This window comes from Sander lucioperca, chromosome 15, assembly GCF_008315115.2.
Source record: "Sander lucioperca isolate FBNREF2018 chromosome 15, SLUC_FBN_1.2, whole genome shotgun sequence".
NCBI classification, from domain to species: Eukaryota; Metazoa; Chordata; class Actinopteri; order Perciformes; family Percidae; genus Sander; species Sander lucioperca.
In genome coordinates, this window is record NC_050187.1 from 5160613 (window position 1) to 5173238 (window position 12626).

The 12626-nt window shown below is 42.6% G+C and overlaps 1 protein-coding gene across 2 annotated transcripts in view; it reads right to left on the minus strand.

Annotated features, from left to right (window-relative positions):
• hectd2 (HECT domain containing 2) overlaps positions 1 to 12626 on the minus strand; it is an 82860-nt gene that overhangs the window by 36009 nt on the left and 34225 nt on the right. For both annotated transcript variants that reach the window (XM_031308574.2, XM_035992132.1), the window contains exons 11-14: positions 11153 to 11249; positions 10651 to 10758; positions 8687 to 8819; positions 1627 to 1715 (exon numbers count right to left, since the gene is read on the minus strand). In XM_031308574.2, coding sequence (XP_031164434.1) covers positions 1627 to 1715; positions 8687 to 8819; positions 10651 to 10758; positions 11153 to 11249 — 427 coding nt within the window. The remainder of the gene's footprint in view (positions 1 to 1626; positions 1716 to 8686; positions 8820 to 10650; positions 10759 to 11152; positions 11250 to 12626) is intronic.

Sequence of the window (12626 nt, forward strand, 5' to 3'; positions counted from 1 at the left end):
TTATTTTAATGTCTGGAAGAGCTTAATAATAGAATTGTCAAATCATATTTTAGTTGCTTTTTGTAAATATACTGTATATAAATGTGAGTGATTGTGTTAAATGTGTTGTCTCGTATCGATGGCATTGATGGATTCAATCGAATGAATATGCATCTTGCACACTACTTTGCACTAATACTTTTTGCACCTTACATCCCACTCCATGTGTACTTGTCTTGATATTATGTCTTCTTTATATATTTGTATGTTTGTATATTATGTTGACATGTGCCTATATGTATATTGTTGTCTCTATTGTACAGTATGTGTCTATATTACTATTTGTCTACTGAATGTTTACTACTACATGTCTATTTGTTGAATGTATAGAGAGTTAACAGCTACCAAAGTCAAATTCCTTGTGTATGTAAGTATAGTTGGCCAATAAAGCTGATTCTGATTCTGATCAAAATCTTATCGTGGCAGACTTTGTGCTATCAGTAAATATTGTATCGTCAATATAACGTGTGATTTACAACCACTGCTCCCTTGACAGATGGGTTAAAGTGCAGAGAACGAATTTGGCTACATGTATGTGTATGTGACAACAAATGTACCTTTCTTCCTTTAAAGTGGCCATATTATGCTCATTTTCAGGTTCATAATTGTAATTTGAGGTTGTACCAGAATAGGTTTACATGGTTTAATTTTCAAAAAACACCATATTTTTGTTGTACTGCACATTGCTGCAGCTCCTCTTTTCACCCTGTGTTCAGGTCTCTGTTTTAGCTACAGAGTGAGACCTCTCACTGCTGTAACATCTTTGTTGGCAGTCGCACATGCTCAGTAGCTAGGTAAGATCACATGCTCAGTAGCTAGGTAAGATCACATGCTCAGTAGCTAGGTAAGGACTACATGAGCTAGCTGTTTCTGCAACTTCCTGTACAAGGCAGGATTAGCCGGGAGACTTCTTCTAAACGAGGGTGCACTTCCAACTTTGTGTGGAATACCTGCAGAACAGGGACATGGAAGTAGTTCTATACAACTTATTTTGTAAATTAGGATGAATTTGTGTGTGTTGTAGCAGTGTTATGCCATTGAGAACGAGCTGGCATGCTAACGGTTAGCCCCCTCATCTCGGCTAGTAACGTAGAAAGCTGTGCAGATTTTGAATAGCTCACCCGGAGACTGAAGGCAGGACACATTCAGAAACCGTATCTCACTCTAAACAGCATGGATGTTTTTTTCAAAATTTGCATGTGTGTGGAAGCACCAGAGACACAAAATAACACCCCAAATCCCAGAAAAAGTGATTTTTTTCATAATATGGGCACTTTAAAACGTAAAAAAACCTGCCAAAAACATTAAAAGAACAGCGCCAAAAAAAAGTCAGAAAAAGTGTTGATTTTCAGTTTTCAACCGGCAAGTGCATAGTTGAATGGAAGACAACACAAGGGTTAAGTAACACATACAGTTTGACACTATTATTATATTTAATCTCTGCAATTGATCCGCTACATGACACAGAACTGGATTTAAATCAGCAAAGTATCCCTTTAACTAAGAATATACCACCCAAGGTCCCCTAAAAATGTACATTACATGCAATACACACTCTCCGTGTTTTGTTTCTTGTATAAAGGATACAGTCCCGACCAACTGGAACTCTGAATAGTTGTCGCACTTCCAACTGCTGAACCAATGGCAGCGCGAGTCCTTCATGTAGGTGAACATGCCTGTAGAAAAAAAAATGGTTAAGATTAGGTTTGGCACATTTCTGGTGGTTGATGAATCAATGAAGCGTGGAGAAATGAGAGAGTGATGGATTGACAAGTGAAGGGGAAACAAAAGGAAGAGAAGGAAGATGGGTAAAAAGGAAAAAAAGACGGAAGAAGCAACAACGATTGAGGAAGGATAGATAGAAAATAGTAGAAGGATAAATATGCTAAATTGGTTAATTAGGAACAAATAAACCAATGGAGGCGTTAAATGCAAAAAAGGAACTGCAAAACTATAAAAGTAAAGAGACAGAGTGAAGAAAGACTAACTCTTAGCTTAAAAAACAATGAAAAAACAGTAGTTGAGAATAAAATATACAGCCAGCATACATACATGGTATAGATGAAAAATATAGAATATATATAAATACCAGGTGCCTTTGTCGTTCTTACTGGCACTAAAAGTCTCCTTTAGTGCTTTAAGTAAACGCGCTTGGTCGGGACTATTGTCGTCCCTTTTGACGCAGTTATGTTAAGGAAAAGGTCGTGGGTGGGCGTACGGTTCTGTGACACACGGGAAGAACGGGACGGTTGGGTTTAGGAAAGGGTCGTGGGTGGGCGTACGGTTCTGTGACACGTGAGAGGAAAGAAAGAAACGACTATAGCAAGCGTGACAAGCGGGACGTGAACCCCGCTCTCCTGGGTGAAAGTCCTGTGTTTGACCCATCCACCCCCCCCCAATCAACCTCGTTATGCAGAAATTCGCCCTTACATACTACTCGCTAAATCCTATCTAACTGCTGCTCTCCCCGGTGCGTTACACAAACACGCTGAAAGACGCCTTTTTCATCGCATTAGACGCTGACAGCCACTGTCCAAACATCCTTATTTTACGAGTTCGGAATGAGAACGGGTTGGATGTCCATAAAACTCAAAGAAGTTTACTTTAGGTAATCAATTCAGTACACAGAAAATCAAACTGCCAGTTTGGGATTGTGGTTCACAGGTTCTTAGTGAGCTAATATGTATATACTAAAGTAGGCCAAAGTTTAGCCAGCTACATTGCTACATTGGTAGCTTCTAGCAAAAAGTCAGGCCCTGTTAGGCACTGCTAGGCACCGTTAGGCGAGGTCACTAGTGGTGCGTCTCAGCATAGCCATCTAGTGGTAGGGGGTTTGAATACAACATAAACGTGAACCACTGTCTTACATGAACATTTTTGCTGGTAAACTAAAAAAAACAAAAAAACGATATTGCGTTTTTGAAAATATTGCAAAATAAAATATCGCGATACTCAAGTGTATCAATTTTTTCTTACACAACCTACAGATTACTACCAGAGACACCTTTGCACATTCAATACAGTATTATAAAAAATATAAATGATTGGTGCTTTAAAGATAGAAGTGCTCACAAGAAGAATTACTCCAAAAATTGAAACTGATTATAAAAAAAACCCACATTTAAACATATTACATTGTGACTGGCGGAACATAACTGTCACTGCTTTTTAACTGTTAATGAAGTCTCCTCTTCACTGTCAGTCTGTACGGTACCAACGCACGCACACACACACACACACACACACACACACACGAGTGTCGCGCGATAAAGGACGATGAGAAGCAGGAAGGTAAGTCGAATAAACCCGACAGAATCGTTTTCCAGCACCGACTGAGAGAAACAGCAGCAGTCTGTTCTGAGCGGAGACACACATCTGGAGCGCTCACATCTCTGAACACCAGAAACTGACACCGCTTCACGCATAAAAGAGCCTGTGTGTGTGTGTGTGTGTGTGTGTGTGTGTGTGTGTGTGTGTGTGTGTGTGTGTGTGTGCGAGGCAGAGCTGGGGCTTTCCCTGCGCTGCTAATGAGGGGAACACAGCTTTCATTGAGTGTGCACCAAAAACACAGACGACCGCGGAAAGATGGAAAGACGATGGAAAGATGATGGAAAGAACAACTCGGCCAGAGGAGAGAGAGAGAGAGAGAAACAGAGAGAGAGACACAGATAGAAAGTAAGAGGGAGAGAGAGCGAGAGAGAGGAGAGGCAGATGTAGACAAACGTTTCCATTCAAGTATTTTCTATGTTAATTCCTAGGTACTGAAGGAGAAACTGAAAATCTTGGGAGAAAATTCTGTATCAATATTATGAAAAAGGTTTTTATCCGCACATGACGGGAGAATGCGTCTCGTGGTTAAAGGAAATATTGGAACAACAGTGATGGAAACGTGAATAAAAGAGAGCCTGTGAAAGGTTTTAATCACATTTCACATCGATTCAATTTGGATTCAAAATGTCAACATTAGTTTGTGCCTCAGATTGTTGCTAAACGAGGAGAATGACAGCATCAGTCGTTTCAGCAAGTGCCCCAAAAAGACACCTGTAGGAAATCAACACATCCACGCGTCCGTGTGATATCGTACGAAAACTTCGGAACAACAATTTGAACGATATCGTACGAAAATGATGGCCTCTGCCGCTGGTCATGTGACGAAGTTTCACAATACAGTTGAGTTTAGTCGACTAAAGGTGACCGTATTCATATTATTGGCAGTCGTTATTTAAAAAATACAACAAAAAACAGACTTAAACTATGGACCTATGGCAGTGAGGGGGGGGGGGGGTCTTTCGAACTGACCGGGTTCGCATGATATTGTACGAAAAGTTATGCATACTAAAACCTTTGATATACAAAAACTAGGAGACCGACAGCTGGTCACGTGACATCGGCTACAGAGCTCCGTGCTACAGAGCGGCAGTTGCTAGCTGTTTGAGCCGCTACAGAGCTTCGTGCCGCCGGCTATAGTGCTCCGCATGGTGCTCCGTACGGTGCTCCATCAGGTCAGCGGTAGTTGGTGGTTCAGTTACCCCTGAATAGGTGACTGTGCGACGGGTACAGTGCACTGCGAGCTGGTGGTCATTTCGGCGGATATTATGGTTAAGTTTAGGCAAGAAAAAGTGAGTGAGTTTTGACACCAAACTGAATAGTGAAGTTTAGGAAAAGATCGTGGTTTGTATTAAAACACTCCCAAGAAACACGTATTTCCTGGGTGAAAGTCTTTTGTTTTCCCCCGGGAAGCGAACTCCTAGCCTGGTCCTACCAGACTCTGGTCCATTAGCCTGGTCCTACCAGACTCTGGTCCATTAGCCTGGTCCTACCAGACTCTGGTCCATTAGCCTGGTCCTACCAGACTCTGGTACTCTAGCCTGGTCCTACCAGACTCTGGTCCATTAGCCTGGTTCTACCAGACTCTGGTACATTAGCCTGGTCCTACCAGACTCTGGTACATTAGCCTGGTTCTACCAGATTATGGCAGATCCAGAGCCACTCTGGATCTTCCATAACCAATCGCAAACGTTTGGTCGTGACGTATGTGCAACAAGAGGGGAGACCGACAACTATCGGCTTATATTTTATTTAGCATTAGCATCACTAGCGTTAGCCTTAGCCAACTCCTTCACCACTAACGGAGCGAGCTGGAACCCCGTGGGGAGGAGGGCCACAACATCATGGCCACCAACAAAACTCAGCAAAGATTGTTCTTGCTCAGCTTTAACTTCTGGATATTCGGCAGCGTTGCTGCCACAACGGACCGAATGGCTTCGCTCACATCTTTCTAGCGCACGGCCTCAACGTCATCGTTCTCAGCCACTTCCTCTGTTCACTGATTGGACCGCCAAATATTTGGCCGGACAAAACCCAAGAATATACCGCAAACCTAGACGTAGCACTGAAGGGAAATGAAAATTGAGCGGACGTACGTAGGAGGGCGGAGCCAGGCTCGCGAACTCCGGTCCCTGGCTTGAAAGTCCTTTGTGTTAACATCATCCCCATCACCCTCGACCTCCTCCCTACGGGGCCAGCCCGCGTTCTTATACAGCAGCAGTCAATGTGGTGCAAACATAGGGCTGGGCGATATGGAGAAAATCAGATATCGCGATAATCTTGTCCTAATACCTCAATGTCGATATTGTGGCGATATTATAGGGTTGACAATTGGTGCTTTAACAAAATATCTTCACAATGAGATTTTAGATAAATAATCTTCAGTAATGTAGATATAATGACTAGAGGTCGACCGATATGGGTTTTCTCTGGCCGATGCCGATGCCGATCTTTAGAAATCAGGGTCAGCCGATGGCCGATTAATGCTGCCGATTTATTTTGGCCGATATGTGCTTGTTTTTAAACCTCTATTTGAAAGATAAAATGTAACACTAATATACACAGAATTTCTCAACAAAAACATTTATTGAACACTTCACCAATCTACACTTGTATACTTCCAATTAAAAATGTATAATGTAAAAACATAACTGTATATTGTATAAATAATGTATGAAAAATGTATTAAATAAACGAAACAGATAAGAAGAAAATAAACTTTGTCAAATAAACTTTTAAATGAAAAAAAATAAAGTTTAGTGCACTTAGCAGCATTTATTAAACTTCTGAGAATACAAATCTGCAAGCTTCATAGAAAGTGACATGTTATTATTAATCTCAACACTATTTCCTCCTAACTCCTGTTGAATCACATATGACTAGGGCTATCTAAAGTCAGTTCTTTTTCACCTTGTTTGTTAGATCATTGTTCATTTGTTTGTGTGTTTTGGGGATACTACTGTTACATGTCCTGTTGACCTCATTAGGATCTTATCTGAGCACATTTCTGTCATTCAAGCAACTCTTAGTTGTAATTTAAAACTCGTCCAGCCAATTTAATAAAATTAAGGGTTTTATTCATGCTCAAGTCCATAGATGCAGTTAATGGATACAGGCACGGAGAACTGAAGGCTCTGTTAGTAACGATTAGCTCCGTTAGCGGTTAGCTCCGTTAGCGGTTAGCTCCAGTTAGCTCCGTTATAGGAGTGGATGAGACTGCCATGGACAGGGGTAACAACCAGACTCTGATAAATGACATTCGGGGAGCTTCCACAGCGGTGTGGCCGCGGTGTTTTGTACGGTTTTATTAGTACAGTTAATCCCAAGGTAAGAACACCAGCAACACGCTACTACTAACGGTAGTGTCTGAGCCTTTATTGGCTGCGCGAGACACACGGCAAGACTTCACAAGGGGAGGCAGCTGGTCTGGGCGCACTGTAAAAAATGTCGCCTATTCATGTTTTTAACACTAGGCTGCCCGCAGATGCGCCTGCCTATTAATCGGCTTGATATACTGGGATATTGGCCGATGCCGATTATATTAAAAAATGCCAAAAATCGGCCGATTAATCGGCCGGCCGATAAATCGGTCGACCTCTAATAATGACTAAGTGGGAAAAGATAAAAATAACAGAAGAGCTAGAACAGTCTGTTAACAGAAAATGACATCACTTTACTGTAATGCAGCCTATAAAACCAGGAAAAGACACCACTTAAGCCATTTATGATATTACGATATCCAAAATCTAAGACGATATCTAGTCTCATATCACGATATCAATATAATATCGATATATTGCCCAGCCCTATGCAAACAGCTAAAAAACGTGTGCTTATCTTTTCGTAGCTTTTTGAATGGTTCATGAGAACAGGCTGCAACCTATTATGCACCATGTTCATTAAACTTATTTTCACTTTTAAATGAAGTCTCTCCTGGCTGAAATATATGACATGATTTCTTGGAACTATCGGTTGCTGAACATGTGGATCCATGGAGAAGAAGTGGATTGTGCTGCAGGAGCGGTTTAGAGGCTTCCATGGAAGTCTAAGGATCTCTCAGCGCCACTTCTCAACACTACAGGGAGAGAATTTGATACTAAAAAAAAGAAACATTTTTGGTGGACGGTTTCTTTAAAATGGCCGAATTGTTGAGGCTTAAGGTTTTTTTTTAAAAGGATGAAAGAAGAAGAGAGGAAGCGGAAGAGACACAGGCACAAGGGCGCACGGCAAAGTGGCAGAGACATGGAGATAATTAGAGTCAGGCAGGAGCATAAACTGAAAAGAGAAACAGACAGAGAGAAGAGGACAGTCATAACAAGAGCTGCTCCAGTCTGAAATAAGAGTTTGTTGCTGAGGATCCAAAAGCAAAACCGACCACTTTTCTCAGCCATCTGACACTCATTTACCGACCTGAAAACTCACACAGCTCGTCCACTGAGACCTCTGTGTAATAAAAATGTACTTTCCATTTTGATCCAATAAAAACCAGATTTTCTTTCCACTTGTTTCCAATAAAGTATGGCTTCACTTCCCATTGATATTGCATCAAGCTAGATTTCCCTCCAGATTCTCAACGTTATCTGTGGTTCTCTGTTCTCCTTTTTACTTTATTCACACTTGATTGATGCTCTTTTCACGGACATACTTTATATGTTTGATGTCAGCTGAAGGCCCTCTGAGCTACACTGCAGACATGGCAAACGCTTACCTACATCCCAGACTTTGGCCCCGTTTAGACCTGGTATTAACAAACGTCTTGGGTGATCCGATCACAAGTGCACAGCTCTAAGGGCCCTAGTTTAACGATCTAAGCGCACGGCGTGAAGCGCCTGGCGCAGGTGCACTTTTGCTGGTTTGACAGCGGAAAAAAGGGTCCGTGTGCCGGGCGCATGGTTCAAAAGAGTTGTACTTAGTGTCTTCATTAATCAGAGGTGTGTTTTGGGCGTAACATGCAATCAACCAATCAGAGTGTCATCTTCCATTCCCTTTAAACTCGCTGTCTGTCAGCTGCTCATTGTTTGCCTTCTTCTAAAATATAAGAAACACTAAGGCAGAACCAGAAAACCCAATACTTTTAAAATTTGGTGTCGCTCCATTATTTCTGAGACCAGAAGTGTCGGCGAGTTTCGGATTTTCTGTACAATAAACAAGTTCCGGTCGCGTGACGTGTGTTTACAGTGTTTAGTGCGATTGACAAAGTGCAGTGTGAACGCATACCGAGCCAAATGAAAAATGCAACAATGTTGTAACATCCCCCCCCAAACTACTGTGTAGGTCTGAAAGCGCCCGTTGACTTCTGCGAACTGGAAGCGTGTCTCACCGTAGTCTGTGTGGAAGATCTGTCGGACCAGCAGCAGGAACCACTCCTTGGTCAGGCCGCCCATGTCCAGCCCCGCCTCCCCGACAAACGTCACCCGCAGCTTCTTCTTCAGGTCGCACCGCTTCCTTGTCAACTACAGAGGGAGGAAGAGGACGAATACATTAGCCTGGTCCTACCAGACTCTGGTACATTTCATTTGTACAGAGAGTCTGGCCACTCTCCATTGACAAGTGTTAACGTCCTTGAAGGCGGGTACTCTGTTGAAGTTTAAAACTATTGGATCTGCCCAGAGCCACTCTGGATCTGCCATAACTAATCGCTTACATTTGGTCGTGACGTCGGCGTAGCATCGCTAGCGTTAGCCTTAGCCAACTCCTTCACTACTAACGGAGCGAGCTGTAAAATCAAACTTTTCCCGAACCCCGTGGGGAGGAGGACCACAACATCATGGCCACCAACAAGATTGTTCTTGCTCAGGCTTTAACTTCTGGATATTCGGCAGCGTTGCCACAACGGACCGAATGTCTATGTTGTGCTGCAAACAGTTTTGAAACCAATATTTTAAATACATTTTAACTATAACTTATAATAAAAACTGATGTTTCATTAAACCTTCAAACATAAGTATAAAACTGTTATCATGTATTCCTTAGTCTCGCATTGCCAGACCTTCCTCCACAGCGCTGCGGAGGAAGGTCTGGCTAGTTCACAAAGCATTCCGGGATGGGAGAAAATGTGCTCTGGTTTATTGGCATTTCTTTTAACCAATCACAATTGTCTTGGGCGGTGCGTAGAGCCGGACAGAGCCACGGTGCCTCTGCAAAATAGTCTCAGGACGGAACTTGTTTTGGTGGAACATGTGTACGTTCAAAAGTTGTTTTAGCAGTTAACCATAGTCCTCAGTAATCCACCGGAGTTTAGAACGCCAACACAAAGAAAGAGGAAGGTAACGGACATCCGGCCTAAAAGAGTGATATCTGGGGCGCCTGGTTAGCTCATCTGGTAGAGTGACATCTGGCAGAATTTCCGGCAGCAACTGAGCAATCCCGGAAGTGGAACGTCGTGGATATAGATTATGTATTCCTAAACTTCTGCAGACCAAATAACTTCACAAAGACAGACACGTGGATAATCTTAAAACTGAATGAATCAGACTTCAAACCGTTATCACCACTTGGACTTGGATTTTGGGTTCACATGAGATTTACAGTTTAGGTCAGACTAAGCGTCTGAGGTTGAGACATGAATGTAGAACATTAAAGGCTTATCCATCATAAATGGTCCTGTATTTTCACGCCCTCTTTGTGTTGCCAGACCACAAATGTGCCTGTTTTTTTTTGTTTTTTTTCTCTCATTACAAAAAACATTTCAAAAAAATATATTTCTTTCCACCAAAGACATTTGTCTGCGTCTGTGAGAATTCCTTCCTTCTTCATTATCTTTGCTTAATGCATTCAGTGGAGGATGCCCGTAACACACTACTTACAGGCAAAAACATGCAGATATGTCAATTAAACGGAAAATTATAGTTTTTTTTGTTTGTTTGGCACTGGACCAGCAGATTGGTTTGGAGGCCTCAAACATATTACAGCAAAACAACCACTGCTCTACGTTATCTCACAGCTCAAGGTATTCATAAGATACATGCAAAGTGTCTGTGATCACAGAGGTCCGTACAGTAAAGCAGCCGAGTGTCAAACAAGCTGTTTAGTTGCTCCAGCTTCCTGTCGGGAGGCGAGTTTGAAATGGAAAAGAAAAACATATAACGTTTGTAGAAGTATAAAACCAATCATCATGCAAACAGTCTTAACTATGGTTCCCCTAGAGAGACAGATTTAATTCCCAAGTGTTGTCATATTTAAAATAATGAATTCTCTGCGGAGAAAACACGATTCTTCTCAAAGTTTTCTCAAACGTGTTCCTTGTGTGTGTGTGTGTGTGTGTGTGTGTGCGTGCGTACCAACCTCATCCAGTGAGTCGCTGAGGAGTTGTGCTCGTCGTACTTTAATGTTGAGGAACAGAAGGTTCATATCCACTCTCTGCCTGCGAGAAACCTTACTGACCAGGCTTTGCTGTGAAACACACACACACACACGCACACACACACACACACACACACACACACACACAATTAAACTGTGTGGACATGTAGACATTTGTTGCTTGCGTACAGTACATCCTTGCATGTTCTGCCTGCTTTCCAGTTTGCATGTGTCGGTGTTACTGTACTTCTATCTTTGTGAGGACCTCGTGAATAAAGAACACCTGAAAAGTGAGGTCACTTCTTCAAAAGGCAGCTCAACAGTTCAGGCTGGGATTTGATTTAGGTTAGTGTAAGTGTTTGGTTCTTGCATGTGTTATTTAGATAATGTTCCTCACAAGTAAAGAAGTATAAAAAAAAAAGTTTGCGTGTGTGTGTGTGTGTGTGTGTGTGTGTGTGTGTGTATGTGTGTGTCTCTCTCTCACCCGGGCCTGACTGATCATCTGTTGCTCGGAGTCTTTCTGGATGATGGCTTTCTTCACCACCGTCGAAAGGATGAAGGGGAACTGACAGAAGGAAAACCTGAGCAAGGACAAGAAGAAACATGAAGAGTTAGTAACCTTGAAAACGTATTTCTAAATCAGTTTGCCACCACCAGTTGAATACATATAAAAACACTTCATTCTTGACCAACTATCCAACAATCATTCTTGGTTATTTTTTAAATCGCAAAGCTCTGAAATGAACACCCTCCGAGCGTGAAAAGAACAGAATTCCCCCACTGCACCAGCCAGGGACATTTGAACTGTAAACTCTGGATCCGTTCCCTTTATCGGACGCCAACGAGCCGTGACGCAGCGTGAAACAGACTTCACGGCTTCTCAAAGTGTTTTCCACCATTCTGGATAAACTGCAGCTGTGGGAACGTCACTTTGTCTCTACACAGGCGGAGACACTCGAGTCTGGCTTCCAGGAAGCTTCAGAAAGAGCTAACAGTGCTCTTAGTCATGGGTAAGTGAGTAAAGCTGATGTGTTGTCACGTCTGTTAGCATTTCTGGTCCTTATTACCAGGCGAGGAAGAGCCACTTTCCCTGGGAAAAGTCAGTACTCAGCGTCTGTTCCACTGCTCCTTCATTTAAAGGAACACGCCGACTTATTGGGACTTTAGCTTATTCAGCGTATCCCCCAGAGTTAGATAAGTCCATACATACCCTTCTCATCTTCGTGCGTGTCGTAACTCTGTCTGACGCACCCACTGCTAGCCTAGCCTAGCTTAGCCCAGATCCTGGAGATAACTGGCTCCATCTAGCCTACTGCTCCCAATAAGTGACAAAATAACGCCAACATTTTCCTATTTACATGTTGTGATTTGTATAGTCACAGTGTGTACAAATAACAAGGTCACATGAGACACAGCCATCTTCTAACCGTATACATACTGGGAACTATATTCTCAGAAAGGCGAAGCACTGCTACTTCTGCTACTTGGGCGGAGGGATTTGCTCGCAGCACCTGAGAAGCCCCGTGGTGAAGAGCAGAGAGTTCACTCAGAGTTAGAGTAATATCACTCTGCCCAACTTGCAGTGCTTCGCCTTCTGAGAATATGTGTCTTTGTGTGTGTGTGTGTGTGTGTGTCTGTATGTGTGTGTGTGTGTGTGTGTGTGTGTGTGTGTGTGTGTGTATGTGTGTGTGTGTGTGTGTGTGTGTGTGTGTGTGTGTGCGCGCGCAATTTATCCATTGCCAACTTGGTGTTTTAAACGGGACGTAACATTTTTTTGACAACAAGGTGGAGCTGGGGAGGATGACGCAGCAAAGCCAGTGTTGTCTTGTACCTTAAATTACTAGCTAATGCTAGCTTGGTTGGCAGTATGTATACGGTTAGAAGATGGCTGTGTCTCATGTGACCTTGTTATTTGTACATGCTGTGACTATACAAATCACAACATGTAAATAGGAACA